Genomic DNA, 17,982 nt, shown 5'->3' with positions numbered 1-17,982 from the left:
TTCGATACCTGAGCCAGGAAGATCCCAGATGGCAAAGCGCAATGAAACCCCTGTGCTACAACTACTGAGGCCGTGCCCCAGAGCCTGTGCCCCGCAACACGGGAACTCAAGCAGTGAGAAGCTCGAGCACTGTGACGAGAGTAGCCCCCGCTTGCAGCAGCTGGAGCAAAGCCTGCACAGCAGCAGGACCCAGCACAGCAGCAGGACCCAGCACAGCCGAATATAAATAAATAAAAAATAGCTGTGTCCCACCCGGGTGAGGGTGAGGGGTTGTGTGGTGTCTTATAGTCAAAGGGGCAGGCTTTCTGCTTAGTACCCCGAAGGGCCTGCATTCTTCAAAGCCAGAGGTCATCTGGAGTCGGGGTGACCTCTCTGGAGAATGTTTCATTGAGTAGTTAACATGTTCCATTTTTTGGGACACCTACCCAGCAGAAGAGCTAGAAGATACTGTTCTATGTATCCTGAATATTAATTTGAAGGACTGAAGCTGAAGCTTCAATACTTTGGCCATCTGATGGGAAGAACTGACTCTTTAGAAAAGATTCTGATGCTGGGAAAGATTGAAGGCAGACAGAGAAGGGGACCACTGAGGATAAGATGGTTGGATGGCATCACAGACTCAGTGGACATGAGTTTGGGCAAGCTCAGGGGCTTGGTGATAGACAGGGAAGCCTGGCGTGCTGCAGTCCATGGGGTCCAGAGTCAGACACGACTGAGAGACTGATCAGATCGTTTGAGGAGGAACCGTGACCTGCGCGGGGCTGCACTATTATTTCTCAACAGCTCCTCCCTGTTGCTCTATGCCCTCCCTTCCCTGACTCAGTTCAGCCCCTCAGTCCAGCCTCCCTGATGAGCAGCTGTCTGAAGCTGCCCTTTGGAACTCAGAGGCTCCCCAGGTGGTGCAGTGGTGAGGGATCTGCCTGCCAATCTGGGAGACACAAGAGACACAGGTTTGATCCCTTGGTCGGGAAGAGGCCCTGGAGGCGGGCATGGCAACCCAGTCCCTGAGAATAAAGCCCACTCCTCCACAGCACAGGGAGGGCACAGCCCACAGCCCCGGCCCCAGCGTCCAGGGTCCCTCCTGAGGGTGTCGGCCAAGGTGGGGAAAGGACAGCTGTGCCCTTTTGATGCTCTCATCTGAGTGTGGACAAATGGCCCTCTCTTTCTCCCTGATAGAGCCCAGGAAAACATTCCAAGAAGAGACGGAAAGACCTTGCTTGATAAGTGGCTTTATAAGCGGGACACGGAGGGGCTGCAGCTCCTGCCCTGTGCCTCACTCTCCCTATCCACCGAGTGCCAGCACAAACAACTCTCTCCCCTACTGCCCAATAAAATGCTGCCCAGATAGCAAGCTTGCATATTTATTTATTGAACCCAGAAGCAGCTTCTCGTGTGGACTAAGTCTGGTATAAAGCAGCACATCGCTGAGGAGAAAGGGGACGTCATTTTCTGTGACTGGGGGCAGGGGAGGCAACCCAGAACCAGTGTGGTGCCACCTGCAGCAGCTGTCAGAGGCTCCCAGGGGCAGATGTGTCAGAGGGACCCATCACCAGGCAACACACCCACCATCATCACAGCAAGCAAGATGTAGAAAAAGGTGGACAGTGAGGTAGAAAGACGTTGTTCATTATAAATAAAATGTTCATTTGTGTCAGTATTCACATTAGAAAAATACACGTTCCTTGAAACACACCTTCTCTGGGTAAAATCCACACAGATCTAGGGCTGCGGCTCTGACCCCATCTCACTGAGAGGGCTGCGTCTCCAAGCCTCCAGAGGAGCTGTTCCGGGGGGCCCGCCTGCAAGGCAGGCCCCTCCACGTCCATCACTGTGACAATATTCCCCTCCCTGGACACTACGGAACCCGAAAGGAACAAGGGAAGCCCGTCAGAGTCTGAACAGCCGTCTGCTCCTGTTCCTGAGACAAGAGCATGGGGCACCCATCGCTGAGTTCAAAAGCCATGGCCTCCCGGACGGCAGCGCTGCCTCCAGCCCCTGGTCTGTGTGCCTCTCAGAGGAGCTGGGCCCAGCCCCCTGCGGCCTGCAGGGCCCCCTCAGGACTTGGCATCTGCCCCGGCTGGGCCGAGGCCCCGCTTGGACTCGGTGCTGTGCACACAGTTGGCTGGCACGGCATCCATGGACCACGCTTTCCTGGGCAGAGGGGCAGGGGCCTCACCGGCGCTGGACTCGGGGCTGCTCGGGTGGGAGCCACACGCCTCACGGAAACTTCCTGCCTCTGAGTTTCCAGGCTGGAGACTGAAGCGCTGCAGAGAACCGGGCTCCCCAGGCCAGCCCCAGTATCTGGACGTTCTCCCCGGGGAGTGCTGCCAGCTGGTGCTGGGCCCGCGTCCCCGGTTCCCCTAAGGGACAGGGGAGCCCTGGCCCAGGGCATCCGGGCACAGGGCAGTGGGGTCTGCAGGCCCACCCCGAGCTGTCCAACCAGCCAGTGCTGCCGGCCGGTGGCCCGCCTGTGCCACGCTGCCCTCGCGCTCGGGAGCCGGGATCGAGGGGCTTTCCTCAGGACGGGGAGAGGCGACCCCACTCACTCGGGGAGTAAAACCTAAACGGTTCAGAAAAACAGAGTCAGTTGTGAACTGCTGCCAGTCACGTATCACTATCCAACCAAGCTAGTCCAAAGTAACTTTCCTGCCCCTGAAACAGAAACAGAAACCCTCCTTGTTACTTGGCAGCTTCCAGGAATGGATGAAGCTGAAAGGAAACGCAGACCTGTGAGGCGAGGGGAGCTGTGTTCCAAACAGGTGCCAGACAGCCCTCATTGTTCTGTGAATAAACCTGCCCTCCTGTCTGGAAGAATTAAGTCCTAACTTCTGAAGGGGAGGAGGCCTCTTTATATTAGAGACCTAAGGATCAGGTAAGGTTATTAGGCAGCTGTGATAACATTTTGGAAAGTTGCTGCTGCTGCTGAGTCGCTTCAGTCGTGTCCGACTCTGTGCGACCCCATAGATGGCCTACCACCAGGATCCTCTGTCTCTGGGACTCTGCAGGCAAGAACACTAGAGTGGGTTGCCATTTCCTTCTCCAATGCATGAAAGTGAAAGTGAGGTCGCTCAGTCATGTCCGACTCTGTGCGAACCCATAGACGGCCTTCCACCAGGCTCCCCCGTCCCTGGGATTCTCCAGGCAAGAACACTGGAGTGGGTTGCCATTTCCTTCTCCAATGCATGAAAGTGAAAATGAAAGTGAAGTCGCTCAGTGGTGTCCGACTCTTAGTGACCCCATGGACTGCAGCCCACCAGGCTCCTCCGTCCATGGGATTTTCCAGGCAGGAGTGCTAGAGTGGGGTGCCATTGCCTTCTCCTTTGGAAAGTTACGCCTGCGATATATTCCAGGTGTCTCATGGATCCGTTCTGGCTAGCACCAAAATAAAAACCAGAACATGTCTTGTTTTCCAACGTTAACTCTCAGCTGGCACTGAGAGCCAAGTCTCACGAAAGCCAAGCTCACATGTCCTGTGACCAGTCCCTGCTCTCAGGTCTCCCCAACTCCTCAGGGCCCTCCCAGGTACCACCCACTCAGCACCACGAGGCAGCTCTTTATTCCAATAGAGGACTCAAGGAAACCCCAAAGACCTGAGACTCCTGGGGAATAAACACTGGGAGGCTGGGGTAAAACTCTTGAGAAACCAGAGGGGTCTCTGAAACGCGGCCACAGGAGCGCCGTCCCCCCTGAGCAGCAGGTCTCTGAGCCCCGGGGTGCACACCGCGAGGGCTGTCTTACCCACACCAGCCGCTGGGGCACACGCGGCCGGCCTCTGCAGGCCCCCGTCTTCAGCAGGACACTCGTCTCTCCTGGTCCTTTTCACTGAGGCCAGCCCGTCCCCTGCAATCTAGGGAGAGAAGGCCCAACCAGCTAAGACTAGGAAGAAACAGGCCAACCGGCACCTCTTCTCCCTGGAGAAGTGCTGTGAGTCCCAGCGGTCCACCCCAACAATTCCCCGATGGCGCCCCTCGGGCCATGCCCACCTCATTCGCCCTCTTTTGCGGACCTGCTCCCTCCAGCTCCTCTGGGGCCTCCTCCGGGCTGGTGCACTTGCAGGGAATGCAGTCTGCATGTACTTCTTTTTTCCTTAGGAATTCCTCTGTGATTCCTATGGACTCGGCAACCTGAGAAGAAAGGGGCCCATAGAGATGCTTCACTCAAAACACAAGATTCAGAAGCATGTCCACACTTCAGAATAAAGGCCTGAGTCTGAACCCATGGAGCCCCTTTGTACAGCAAGGTGCCATGAGGACAATGGGAAGGATGAGGACGCACTGGCATCACGGCTGCACGACGTTAGTCTGACTCCACGGTAACTTTCTTGCCCACTGTTCCTCCTGGATGGCATCCACGCCTGCTCATCTGGCAGGTTATGTATGAACAGGTAGGTGACCACTGCCAACCGGGGCATCTATGTGAGGCTTAGTGAAAAATCCATTACATTAAAAAAAAAAAAAAATATGTAATTTAAGGCGATAAAACATAGGGCCTCCCTGGTGGCTCAGGGGTAAAGGATTCGCCTGCTGATGCAGGAGACACAGGTTTGACCCCTGGTCCAGGAAGATCCCACATGCCTCGGGGCAACGAAGCCCCAGCACCACAACTATTGAGCCTGTGCTCCAGAGCCCGGGAGCCACAGCTACTGAAGCCTGAGCACCCTGGAGCCCGTGCGCCACGAGAGAAGCCAGCACAGCGAGAAGCCCAGCACTGCCACAGGGCAGCCCTGCTCCCCGCAGCTAGAGAAAAGCCCCTGCAGAGCAACAAAGACGCAGCGCAGCCGAAGAAGACACGGACGCCTGTCAGTTGAATTTGTATAAAACGAATGAGGACAACCCAGAAAACCCACATGGTATGTTACAGTGTGGATCAAGATACTTCTTCCTGTAGAAGTAATGACTCTGAAACACTACCCTTTCTAGGCAGGCAGCTCCATTGTGGGTATAATCAAACTTTAGGAGCTCTTAAAGTCAACATGGCCTAAGTGTTACTCATTGTTGTAGGAGCAATTTTTTTAATACACCTGACCCCGCTTTGTTTACTTACTTCCTTGCTGTAGTCACTGGTTTGTTGTCCTTTCTGAGATTCTAAATGTAAGTGAGACGACATGGTATTTGCCTTCCTCTGACTTCTCTCACTCAGCATAATACCCTCCAAGCCCACCCATGTTGTTAAAAGAGTGTGGCAAAACCAGACTATTGAAAAGCACAGCATCTCGAAAGCCAGAAAAGACGACTAATGATTCAGGGCTGCCCTCTGCCGAGGGGGGAGCTGGGGGACTTGGCGCAGCCAGAGGCGCTCGGCGGGGCGAGGACCTGAGTCTCTGAGCTGGGCGCAGGGAGTCCCCCGGATGACCTGCCCACGGGCACATGCTCTGCCCAGTGGAAGGTTTTATCCAAAACAAGTAAAACCACGTCAGTTTACAGCGTATTTCTGTCAAGGACCCAAAATAGCTAAAGGCAAGGACACTGAAATGGGAGCTCTGGGAACACAACCACGAACAATAACTGCTGGTCCCTGTGTGATTCATCCCTTTGCAAAAACCTACATAACGAAGAAAAGATACCACCTATTCACTGTGATCATCGGTGAGTGGGAGGATGGTGGGTGCTTCCTTTTTTTTTAGCTTATCTGCATTTCTGAGTTTTCTGAAAAAAGCATGTAGCACTTTTGGAAGAAAGAGCTAAACAGAAGCTGACTATGAAGATGTCATGACTAAAATAAACATCCTCCTTCTTTACTGGACAGCTTCCCCTTGGCTCTGGGCGAGACTTCCCACGGGAGCTTGTTACCTTACTGTTGTTTACTTCCAGGGGCTCCTGAGAGCAGGGTCCAGAACTACGGAGGTAATCTTGACACATTTCCGTGACCATTTTATGCAGCTCTTCAAACTCCTTGTATACAGATGGGAAGAGAGGTTTTGCTAGATGACCTTTTTCAACCTCAGTGAAGATAAAGATGACAAAGGGGAAAAAAAAAAAAAAAGATGTTTCGACCCAAGGCAAAGATATGGAAAATACAGAGAGGAATCCTAAGGCGGGAAGGACATTCCTAAGCCCCCAGCTGCTGTCAGCAGACTTGGCCTTCGCTCCCCAGCGAGAGTAAAGTGTGCCCTGCACTGCGCTCAGTGGGACAGCAGACGGCCCGGAAGAAGCAGCCCAGGAAACAAACCAGCCCTGCTGAGGGCCGCCGCAGAACGGCGGCCGGGGGAACAGGACAGACAGGCCCTGAGGACCAAACAGGCACGTTCTGGGGCCTGCAGCCGGGGGAGGGCCAGGTCTCTACTCCTGGGGTGCTCCTGAAGTGTGGGTGCAGGCAGCAAGGCCACATCTCAGCACAGGCTCCCCGGGGACGGGGCTGCCGTGGAGGCGGCTGGCAGGGGCGTGGGTGCGAGAGGAAAGGTGACTGTGGCTCTTCCCGCACACCGAGTCCACGCGGGCCTGCCTGACGGCCCTGTGCTGGGTGCCCAGGCCGGACCAGCCAGCCCACTTTAGCCCTCTCTGGGGAAAGGAGATGATTCCCAAGGCCTGGCTCCGTCTAAGAAAATATTATAAAGGATGCGTTTCTAAATAACTTCAGATCATCCCCTCAGTTGCTTAGAAACACTAAGAAGACCCACCTTCATCAGAAGAAACTCATACACGGTCACAACCTGAGCCAGTCGAGGCAGAGCCAACTCCACTAGATCGTCCCGGTCACACTGGTGGAGAAGCTACCGGAAGAAAGTGTTTGACATCTTTGAAAGAATTTCCCAGCAGCCAGCAAGTTGGTGCAACAAAAACCACAGGAAGCAGAAAGTTGCCTAGTCTCAGTGACGAAGCAACTCTCAACTGGGAGCGCTGTGCCTGCTACACAGCTCACGTGCTCACGCATAACCAGTCCCGTGATCGACTCTGCATTCAGAGTCTGCCCCCGACGGGAGCACTGAGCGAGCAGTGGGTACCAGGCCCTGGATGAGGACACAGCCACGGTGGGGAAACAGGTTTCGCTCCCCAGGGCTCACCAACTGGTGTCAGAGCCAAAAACACAGCAAGTCCCGAGGCAGCCCGCAGCCAGGAGACCACACCAAGGCACAGGGACAGGCAGGAGGAGACGCGGACATGGGGAGGGGCTGGGCGGGGGGCGTGGATGACGCAGGAGGGTGCAGTCCTCGGACGGGACTGGAGTGACGGGAAAAGAGGCGTCGTGGGCACGGTGTACCCCCACACCCTGGACGGAGCCTGATACCGGACACCCCCAGTTGTGTGTAAACCCGTGCCCATCTCTGGGACCCCCACACCCCGGACGGAGCCTGATACCGGACACCCCAGTCGTGTGTAAACCCGTGCCCATCTCTGGGACCCCACACCCGGACGGAGCCTGATACCGGACACCCCCAGTCGTGTGTAAACCCGTGCCCATCTCTGGGACCCCCACACCCCGGACGGAGCCTGATACCGGACACCCCCAGTCGTGTGTAAACCCGTGCCCATCTCTGGGACCCCCACACCCCGGACGGAGCCTGATACCGGACACCCCCAGTCGTGTGTAAACCAGTGCCCATCTCTGGGGAGCTTCTCTTGTGTGGGATCAAAAGAGGTGCTCCTCAGAGGGTCCCTGATTCTCCGTGGCACAGTGCGGCGCTGCGGGTCCCAGCCACGCACTCCAGTGGCCTCACTGACCTGACCCACAGGGAGTGTCTCTGGGGTTCCAGTTCCTCATCTAAGCGGAGCTACTGACACACAGTGAACTGAGCGCGGCTGGAACCCAGCAGAAAGTGCTCCCAGGATGGAAGCCATTCGCTCGTTTCAAATGTTAGTGAGCAAATCACATCAGAAGCCTCCTGACCTCCTACTCCTAAAACTCACTCAGCCAGGACTTGGTAACAAGCCCATGGGGAGGAAAGTTAATTCACCCGGGTTTAAATTTCCCGCTGGATCCTGCAGCCTCCTAGGCTTTCTAGAAAGCCATTTCCTCTCTGAAAACCACTTTCCCCTCATATGTAGTTTGGAGGCCCAGGGCCCAGAAAGCCACTCTCTGGGGCTGGTTGTCTCACGTACTTAGCTGTGCTTTCCCTTTGCTATTTTTTTACTTATTTTCTTTAAGATGCAGGCAAATAAATATATCCTTGCCAAAGACAACCTAAGTTTGGGGTCCCACTCTTCTAAGCCAATCTAAATTCAATAAACCTACTTTCAAGGGGCTAGAAAGGAGATTCTAGAATTTAAAACCCGAAACATGCTTTTATATCTTGAAACTTTTTACAAAAAAAACCCACCATTTCTATTCTTTTCTAAACTGCTTCCACACAAACCCAAGTTATAATTATTCTACAAGTTATCAAGGCAAGCAGCTGGCACACCTAAGAATCATTTCGGGCAATGCCATCTCTGAATAGAGCATTCATCCCATTACACATCAGGTGAACTGTTTGAGTCCTTCTGGGCATTTTACTCTGAAATTCAGAAACCTAGAGAGTTGCCACATACCATGCCAGAGACACGGGTTTCAAGAACGGGGCTCTAAGGGCGACGCACCTCCTGGAGCCTGGCCCTGCTCCTCGCGGCCCCAGCACCCACGGGCGGGTGAGCTGTACCGCTCCGCTCCAGGACGGCCGTGCTGGGCTCTGCGGGGACCATGGAGAAGCTGCTTCTTCTAGGTCCGGGATGTCTCTCTGATCCCAAAAGGGCTGAAAAACTTCCATTTTTTGCTTCAGATACCAGCGCTTCTTCAACTTCCACAGACTGACCATTCTAGATTGGGGTGCACACCCAAACCAAAATAAAATAATCATGCTTTATACACCGTAATGAAAACCTTAGAGAAGAAAAAATATCATCAACACAAGGAACTTGTAAATTATTCTTCTTGGCATAATCAAGACACATTAATGATAATCAATGCATCTTAAACAAAGGTTCCCTTTAAGATACCAGATGAACACCAGCCTGCAAATCTGGGCTGACAAACCATAATCATGGAGTTGTGCCCAAAATGAAACGAAAAACTCTTCTGATGTCACTGGCATATTAAAAATTGACCTGAGTTTTGTTCATTCATAATTCACCCATGACTTCTAAACTTTTTTTATTGGATACACTTCAAATACCGTAAAAGTCATCCTTTGGAAATATACAGAGGTGGACTTTAGAAAATTAACCAGGCTGTGTAAGCTCAGAGTCCTAACCACTGGACTGCCAGGGAAACACCTCAACTGCTGTTTTTAAATAACGGACTAGTGCACATGTCACACAAATGTTCACCCCACACACACTGGGCTTCAGTAAATACATGCTGAAGTGGTAATGCAAATCCATGGTGACTGGATCTGCTCTGTTTGTGAGTTTTGAAAGGGGAAAAGCGGGGAGAGAACCCGGCAGGCCGCGTGTTACTGCAGACGGTCCAGGAAGCAGCCTTGTGGACCAGCGCCCCCACGCAAACCTTTCCCAAGGCCACGGTCATGTCAGCATCAGCAAGAGCGCTGCGATTTGTTTCCCTGACCGGCCCTGCAGGACCCGCGCCTGCATTCCACCGCACGCGGTGAGCCAGGCTGCCCAGACAGGAGGCACACTGCTCCGTGCCCACCCGGCACCAGTGCGCACATATCGTCCACTCAAGGACAACGTGCAGGAACGAGGACACAACCACCGACAGAAAGGTTACCTGCAGGCCACGCTGCGCTGACGCAGCCCCTTCCTCAACTGGCAGAGCTGGCGTGGGCGGCCCCTGGGACGCCAGGCTGCAGGTCTTGCCCTCCGTGGGGCCCGCGATCATGCTCCCATTGGCCTTCTCAGATGGCGACATCTCAGGCTCCAGGTGGCCATGGCCAGGGTTAAGTTTAAAGTGCCGGGCCAGCCCCCCCTTTCCTATGTATGACTTTTCACACGTCTGACACTTGAAAGTTTTGGGCCTCAGGGAGCAGGTTGCTAAGTCAAAGAGCGCCCGCCTTCCTCTCTGATCTTCGTCTTCTTCCACACTCAGCTCGGCGTAGTCGTCGGAGTCAGATGGGTGGCCATCAGCCAAATCCTCTGTCTTGATGAACTTATAATCTTTAGCTTTATACTTGGGAGGTCGAGATATCCGTCCAGAACGTGTTTTCACTTTTAGAGACTTCTTTAGTTTCTCAGCGTGTTTTGTTTGCGAGCTGGAAATAAATAAATTTGCTGAACTGGATGAAACAGATGTGATTGCCGGCGGGTCAGAGGCCGACAGACGGACGGCCGCAGTGCTCCGGCCACTCGGAGGCTCGGTGGCCGAGACTGTCTTCACAGGGACTGGCCGGAGGGCAGGCAGCGGCCTCTGTATGAACACGCGAACCGGAGGCCGGGGATGGTGACTCAGGACGCGTGGCGGCGGCCCCAGCAGCTGAGAGCTGAGCCCCACCGCGCTGCAGTGCCCGCTGGGCGGCGGGCCCGGCCCGGCCAGCTTGGACTGGATGGTGGCCAGCACGGGCATCGGCTTTTCCTGACCTTTCGTCTCTCCAGATCTTACCTTGATGCAAATGGCTTCCAATTGCTTAAACACAGAAAAAGAAAAGAAGCACTGTGTTTATCACATTTCTGCAATTTTGTTCCCATCTTAAAACCACTGCTGAAATTTTTTTTCTAACTTACACATCTTACATATAAAAAACTCTGTATCTATTCTGTTTACACTGACATTTCTCAACCTTTCTGCCCAGTCCATAGTCATCTATTTTACGTCACATTTCTTGTAGTTGCATACATAAGAAGCATTTGCTTATATACACAAAATAAAAGTTCATGTAACTACTCACCATTCTTACATAAATGCCTTTTGATAGCACTGGGTTGGCCAAAAAGTTTGTTCAGCTTTTTCTGTACAATCTTAACGGGAAAAACCAAATCAACTTTTTAGCTAACCCAGTATCTACATTTTTTTTTTTTTTACTTTTTTTTTAAAATCCACTCAGTTGATCACATGAACCATTAAAAAATATCCTTTATAGTTTTACCACATGTACTTGGAGTTCTTAGTACTCTAAATTGGACTCAGTTCAATACATGGCCTTATTTTTTAAAGTTTTGAGTGAAATTCTGGAAACCAAAAAAGCCATAAAGAACTATGCAACTCGGGTCCTGACCACCTACGTTTTGACACGCAACATTACTACACTGGGAAGCCTTCTTGCCCCACGTCTGCACGCCTTGTTTTCCCCCAGCCCGAATGTGCTGTTTGTCATTTGCACGCATTCTTTATATCACTCTTGTGCTTAGTCACTCAGTCGTGTCCGACTCTGCGACCCCATGGACTACAGCCCACCAGGCTCCTCTGTCCACGGGGATTCTCCCGGCAAAAATACTGGAGTGGGTTGCCATGCCCTCCTCCAGGGGATCTTCCCAACCCAGGGATCGAACCCAGGTCTCCTGCATTGCAGGTGGATTCTTTACCAGCTGAGCTACCAGTGAAGACCATATTATACTTGTAGGTGTCCCTGAAAATAAGCAGTTCTGTCTTGATGTGTTTTCAAATGTTACACAAGTGAGCACCATCTCTGGTACCCTGGTGGGTTTCCCGCCTTGCTCGTGAAACTCCTCCGCGGGGAAGTGCGTAGCCCTCGGGCGCTCACTTGTCTGTTCTGTCTTGATGCGTTTTCAAATGTTACACAAGTGAGCGTCATCTCTGGCATCCTGGTGGTTTTCCCGCCTTGCTCGTGAAACGCCTCCACGGGGAAGTGCGTAGCCCTCGGGCGCTCACTGCTCTGTAGCACAAGGCACAGGTGGCCTCCCACCCCGCGCTCTCTGGTCTGCTTTGCACGGTCACGGATCGCAGATGTGTGTGTACACACGTGTAAATTTCTCCAGGGCACACACCTAGGAGCTGGGCTGCATTTCTTCATCAGCTTTTTTTTTTTAACATCTAACAAAGTTTTATTTTATCCTTTTGGCCCCACGGCTTGTAGGATCTTAGTTCCCCAACCAGGTATAGAATCTGAGCCCTTGGCAGTAAAAGAGCAGAGTCCTAACCACTGGATGGCCAGGGAAGTCCCTGAAAACATTTTAAATGCACGTGCCTTTTGACCCAGCAGTCTTGCTTCTTGAATCCCAGAAGGAACACTGGCACTGTCACAGGGATGTATGTCCAGGGGGTTGAAGGCAGCGCTGTAACAGAAAGCACCCGCCAAAGGCGAGGGCTGCTGCCGACCAGGTTCCACAAGTGCTTTTTAGAGAATATTTATTTATTTGGCCATGCTAGGTTTTAGTTTCGACACTCAGGATCTTCAATCTTCACTCTGGCACGGGGGATCTTTAGTGTAGCATGCAAACTCTTAGTTGTGACATGCAAGATCTAGTCCTCTGACCAGGGATCGAACTGGGCCCCCTGCCTTGGGGGTGCGGAGTCTTAGCCACCAGACTACCAGGGAAGTCCGCACCAAGTTACTGAGCAGTGACCTTGGGCCTGATACAAAGTGTAGGTGTTCGGGAGACAGCAGTCATGGTCTCGGCGGGGGGGCAGCAAAACTAGGTTCCTGCCTTCACTGAGCAGAAACAAAAAGAGAAAAGACAGATAAACCTCATCACCCAGAGCTGACTTTCTCAACTTGCCACAGCTGACATCTTGGACCAATAAGTCTGTCATGCCAGCTGAGCTGGGCAGCGTTGAGCACAGCCCCGCCTCTACCCAGCAGAAGCCAGCAGCACTCCCCAAGCTGTCACAATCAAAAATGTTTCCAGCGACTTCCCTGGGGGTCCAGTGGTTAAGAATCTGCCTTCCAGTGCAGGGGATGTGGGTACCACCCCTGGTTGGGGAACTAACATCCCACGTGTCTCTGGGCAACTAAGCCGGTGCCCCGCACTCCAGAACCTGTGCTCCACAATGAAGACCCCGCGTGCCCCAACTAAGTCCCAGTGCAGCCAAACAGATTAAAACCAAAACCAAAATATCACCAGACTTTGCCAAGTGCCCTCTGTGGGGCAAAACTGCCCCCGTTGAGAACCACCAATTTGGGGCCACTAACAGGCCCTCTTTGGACTCAACCCTCTACCAAGGAGAGGGTCAATAAAAATAAAACACAGGACAGAATGAAAACCCACACTGAAATCAAGTTGGAGGTTGGAGTAGATCTGTCTGCACATTATATACTACTACAAACAGCAGACAATTCAATATACTGGTTTTTGAGTAGGTGTGCAGAGCTAGCCCTGAGCCACCATGAATCAAATGACAACTAGCTTTACTTTGCATATCCTTTAAGAATCACATTTGTTTCTTTTTACTACCAATCACTTAGAATGTTTCTCTAAGCTCCTGGGGTATTATCAGATAATGCCATTATAGACACACACACACACACACACACACACACACACACACAGCAAATCCAAATCCTGTTGTTTCTGAATTACCTCAGAGGCAAAGCTGGTCTGATTTTTAATCTGCTCTGCAGACTAGTTTACCAAGTGGGTATTCTACCTGATACCTGTTATATGTCTGTTTCATTCAACAGACTTTTCCTGAGTATCGCTGGGGGCCAATTCATAAATAAGTCAGGTCCCAGCCTCACCCACGGGTGGCGGGTTTCCCCTCCCAGGCCTGCCACCTGCAGCCCTGCTGACTCAGGTCTGCACTTTGCCTCAACGTCTGTGCTTTCAAAAGCTCCACAGCTACACCTGAAGGCAGTAATTGCGGAATGCTGCTAGGAGAACATCACTGCCACGGCGCAACAGGTGCAGTGAGAGAAGCAGGGGCAGCTCAGGGCTGGCGGGCTTCCCGAAGAGGTGACCTCCGCAGGGGGCCTTGTAGGATGAGTAGAATTTTTGGAACAGATGTTCTAGGTGTAAGGAAAACCGTGTGACTGCACCGATGCATGAAAAGGAGCACTCTGTGTGGAGGAAACTGAAAAATCTCTCTGTGGGGCAGGAACAAGGCTGGGAGGGGTAGGTGCTGACCTGAGGGAGTGTTTAGTCTGTACCTTTGAATCCACACCACCCCCCAGAGACCCTCCTCTGCCTGGGTTCTCCAATCACGCCTGGGTCCCCGCCCCCCACCGCCTCTCCTCTTCTGTATTTTCCACTTGGACCCACCGTCCCAGGTCTAGCTCAGACCACCTCTTCTCATCCCCCTCGGCCAAAAGCAACTTGGCCCTTTCTCTAAGTGCATTTGGCCGTGTCCTATTTATGTAGTATCTCTAGCTTTCTGCCCTTGACCAGAAGTCATCTGAGTGACGAGTCACCCCCTTGGTCACATCATAACTCCATCTCGTGCGTCTCTGTGGCCTTTGTGGCACAGCCAGGGGGAAAAGAGCATTACCAGAATTGAGTGCAAAACCACAGTACCATGAATGCATTAAGTATTTATATCACCCCAATGAGAAGAGCTAGAGAACATGATCATGCTGTCTAACTCCAGTTAAGTTTGCTTTCATTTTGGGGAATACATCATTTTTGGGCTCTTTCCTAAGTTATCTAACCCAAAAAGCTATAGCCACATTCAACAGACCCTGGAGTGCAGCCACGCCTGGGGAGGCTCGAGTAATCACTCAGCCTCTCTCAGCTCCTTCCTCATCTATAAAATGCTGATAAAAACACTTTTGTGTGGTTGCTGAGACCCAAGCAGTCCAGCACAGTGCCGGATACAGAGAGGAGATGGACAGACTCGGCCACCGGAACCCTTCTGACTCCACAGACCTGCTGTGGGACTTCGGTGGGAGGCATTTATTTCTTCAGCACAGTAGGAGACTAACGTCCTACAAATAAGGAAGCCAAAGTCCAAAGAGGTTGAATTACCCAAGGTCACACTTCTAAGAAGTTTGGTGTTTGGGCAGTCATACTTGTCTCCCCAAACTTGAGTGAGACAACTCTCCAGTCTTGATGACCAACTGGGTACCAATCTTAACTGGCCAAATCCCTCAGAAACGAAAATATAAACTTCGTGAAGACTGCTGATTCTACTACCTATTTCTTCTAGAGGCAGGATCTCTGTGGTACTTTTGGAGTGAGAAGCACGGTGACATTCACAAGCCCAGTGCTGAAAGGGGATGTGACTTCACAGGTGGCATGAACGACCTCAGGCTCGGATGCTACTCTGGACGCTCTGGGATGGCAAGACCCATGTTCGAGTTCCAGCTTCCTTAGCGGCCAAGAGCTGTGTGACCCGGAAATCAGGCCACTGAGAAAGGACGCTGGCTAGCACACGGAGTGCTTCCCACGGGTTTCATTCATTAAGCGAATGTCAGGCACCTGCCGGGTCTGTAACAGGGGTTGCAAACGCAGGCGCCACCACCGCGAGCAGGTGCTGCATCAAGTCACTAGAATGTACTTCGTTCCGCCCCCGAGTCTCGGCCGGGCCATTTGCAGCACCTTCCACCTGAAAGACCCTCTACGTTGGTTCCTTTTAAGCTATTCAGGCCTCCGCTCCATTGTCAGGCCTGGGGACCCCTCACTCGCGAGCAGCCTCCAGGTCCGGCCGCTCTTCATGGACTGGGTTCAAACGCCGCACCCGCCGCAGCGCCTAGACACCGTGAGCGCTCAACGAAAACGGGACGAAACGCCCGCGAGAGCAGCCAGGCGGCGCGAAGGAGCCCCGGGCAGGGGCCCGGCGGGGTGGAGGAGCCGACGGTGCCGGCGCTGACAGGGGCGGGGGACCTGCCGTCCCCAGGGAGCCGAGTATGAGGACGCCCTGAACTGTAACGGCCGCTCTCTCGGGCAGGGCGGCCCTAAGGCCTAAGCGGAGAAGCCTTCCTTCCCCGCGCGAGGCCTCTCGGCACGCTCCGGGCCTCAGTTGCCCCACGGCCCCTCCTCACCTGCGGCGGCAGCAGGCGCGGCGGGCGCGGGGGCTCGGCGCCGGGGCCCCGCTGCAGGGCGGCCTGCTGGGCCGCGTCCCGCAGCCGCCGCGCCGCGTCCAGCACGCAGGGCGGCGGCGGCGGCTCTGCAGGCGGCTGCGCCTTCGTCACCTGCTCCAGGACGCGCCGCAGCTGCTCGGGGCCCAGCGGGGCCACGCGTGCGGCGCTCCCGCGCTGGGAAGAGGGAGCCCGGCTGCCACTGCAGCCGTCCTCACTGCCACCCTCAGCTTCCGGCTCCGCGTCCGCCATGACGGCCGACGCGGGGACTCGAACCCGGGTCACCGAGCGCCGGCGGCTCAAATGTGCGTCACCTGGGAAAGGAGGCAGCTACGAGTGCCCCGCAGGCCAAGACACTTCGGAAGGCGACCGCACCTGACAGACAGAGTGGGTCGGTGGGCGGGGCCTACTCAGGCCCCGCCCTGCCGCCCCTTCCCGCCCAGAACTCTACCCGGCCACATTGCCTCCTTGTCAGGCCATATTCGTCTTTCTGTCACCTCCTGCAAGAGGTGTCCAACAAAAAGAACAAAAAGTCTTCGAGGTTCCAGAGCTCCTGGCCTAACGTTTTTATCCAAACGCTATCAGCGTCACCTGAAAACCCTGTCTGGACCTGCGGAGGCATGGGTCAGCAGTGGCCCGCTGCAGGGGCTCTGGGTGCAGCAGGCTTGGCTGTGGCAGAAGCCCTGTTAGAGGAGGTCTCCATTAACCCCACCTTAGAGTTGCAGAGCAGACGACCCAAAACTGCAGAACAATTATACCATATACATTGTCCCACTGTTGAGAAAGTTCTAGGACCTACAACAGATTGCCCAACCCGGGGATCTGGCAACGGGACTGAGAACCCCCAGGGGAATTTGACTTTGGAGGGCAGTGGGATTTGCTTATAGAACTTACACAGGACTGGGGAAATAGACTCTTGGAGGCACAAACAAAATGTTCTGCACACCAGGACCCAGGAGAAAGGAGCAGTGACCCCACAAGAGACTGACTCAGACTTTCCTGTGAGTGTCCATGAGTATCCGGCAGAGGCAGGTGCAGGTCAGCAGTGGCCTGTTGCAGGGTCGGGGGCACTGGGCCATTATCTTCGTCATGGCTTCCCTCGTAGCTCAGTTGGTAAAGAATCTGCCTGCAATGCAGGAGACCCAGGTTCAATCCCTGGCTCGGGAAGACCCCCTGGAGAAGGAAATGGCAACCCACTCTAGTATTCTTGCCTGGAGAATCCCATGGACAGAGGAGCTTTGTGGCTACAGTCCATGGGGTTGTAGAGTCGGACATGACTTAGCAACTAAACCACCACTATCACTACCATTATCTTCATTACCTCCGCCATAGTTTGGTCTCAGTCAAACAACAGGGAAGGGAACACAGCCCCACCCATCAACAGAAAATTGGATTGAAGATTTACTGAGCATGGCCCCGCCAATCAGAACAAGATCCAGTTTCCCCCACAGTCAGTCTCTCCCATCAGGAAGCTTCCATAAGCCTCTTATCCTTATCCCTCAGAGGGCAGATAGAATGAAAACCACAATCACAGAAACTAAACCAGTTACATGGACCACAGCCTTGTCTAACTCAATGAAACTATGAGCCATGCCTTATAGAACCACCCAAGACAGACGGGTCATGGTGGAGCGTTCGACAAAACATGGTCCACTGGAGAAGGGAATGGCAAACCACTTCAGTATTCTTGCCTTGAGAACCCCATGAAGAGTATGAAAAAGCAAAAAGATAGGACACTGAAAGATGAACTCCCAGGTTGGTAAGTGCCCAATATGCTACTGGAGAGCAGTGGAGAGAGAACTCCAGAAAGAATGAAGATACGGAGCCAAAGCAAAAACAACACCCAGTTGTGGATGTGACTGGTGATGGAAGTAAAGTCCGATGCTGTAAAAACAATATTGCATAGGAACCTGGAATGTTAGGTCCATGAATCAAGGCAAATTGGAAGTGGTCAAACAGGAGATGGCAAGAATGAACATCGACATTCTAGGAATCAGAGAAAAAGAAATGCAAAAAGGCAAAATGGTTGAGGAGGCCTTACAAATAGCTTAGAAAAGAAGAGAAGCTAAAGGCAAAGGAGAAAAGGAGAGATATACCAATGTGAATGCAGAGTTCCAAAGAATAGAAAAGAGAGATAAGCAAGTCTTCCTCAGTGATCAATGCAAAGAAATAGAGGAAAACGATAGAATGAGAAAGACTAGAGATCT

General features: G+C 53.1%; 1 protein-coding gene across 4 annotated transcripts; it reads right to left on the bottom strand.

Moving 5' to 3' along the window:
- Positions 1–1,818: 1,818 nt before the first annotated feature.
- On the bottom strand, positions 1,819–16,076 carry ZNF839 (zinc finger protein 839). Of its 4 annotated transcripts, none has more exons than XM_070358013.1 (8): positions 15,740–16,073; positions 9,640–10,491; positions 8,514–8,729; positions 6,617–6,709; positions 5,790–5,891; positions 3,984–4,124; positions 3,739–3,847; positions 1,819–2,560 (listed from the first exon to the last, which is right to left on the bottom strand). In XM_070358013.1, the coding sequence occupies exons 1-8, from the start codon at positions 16,025–16,027 to the stop codon at positions 2,361–2,363; spliced, it is 2,001 nt and encodes a 666-aa protein (XP_070214114.1). In that variant the 5' UTR covers positions 16,028–16,073; the 3' UTR covers positions 1,819–2,360. The 4 variants fall into 4 exon arrangements, 3 of the variants coding, with proteins under 3 accessions (XP_070214114.1, XP_070214113.1, XP_070214115.1); XM_070358012.1 differs by having other exon boundaries at positions 5,790–5,939; positions 15,740–16,071; XM_070358014.1 differs by lacking the exon at positions 15,740–16,073 and adding an exon at positions 14,625–15,726 and having other exon boundaries at positions 5,790–5,939.
- Between the last annotated feature and the right edge of the window lie 1,906 nt (positions 16,077–17,982).

The sequence above is a fragment of the Bos mutus genome, chromosome 21 (genome assembly GCF_027580195.1).
Source record: "Bos mutus isolate GX-2022 chromosome 21, NWIPB_WYAK_1.1, whole genome shotgun sequence".
NCBI classification, from domain to species: domain Eukaryota; kingdom Metazoa; phylum Chordata; class Mammalia; order Artiodactyla; family Bovidae; genus Bos; species Bos mutus.
The sequence above is the reverse complement of the archived record's forward strand: the minus strand, read 5'-3'. Positions and strand labels throughout refer to the sequence as shown.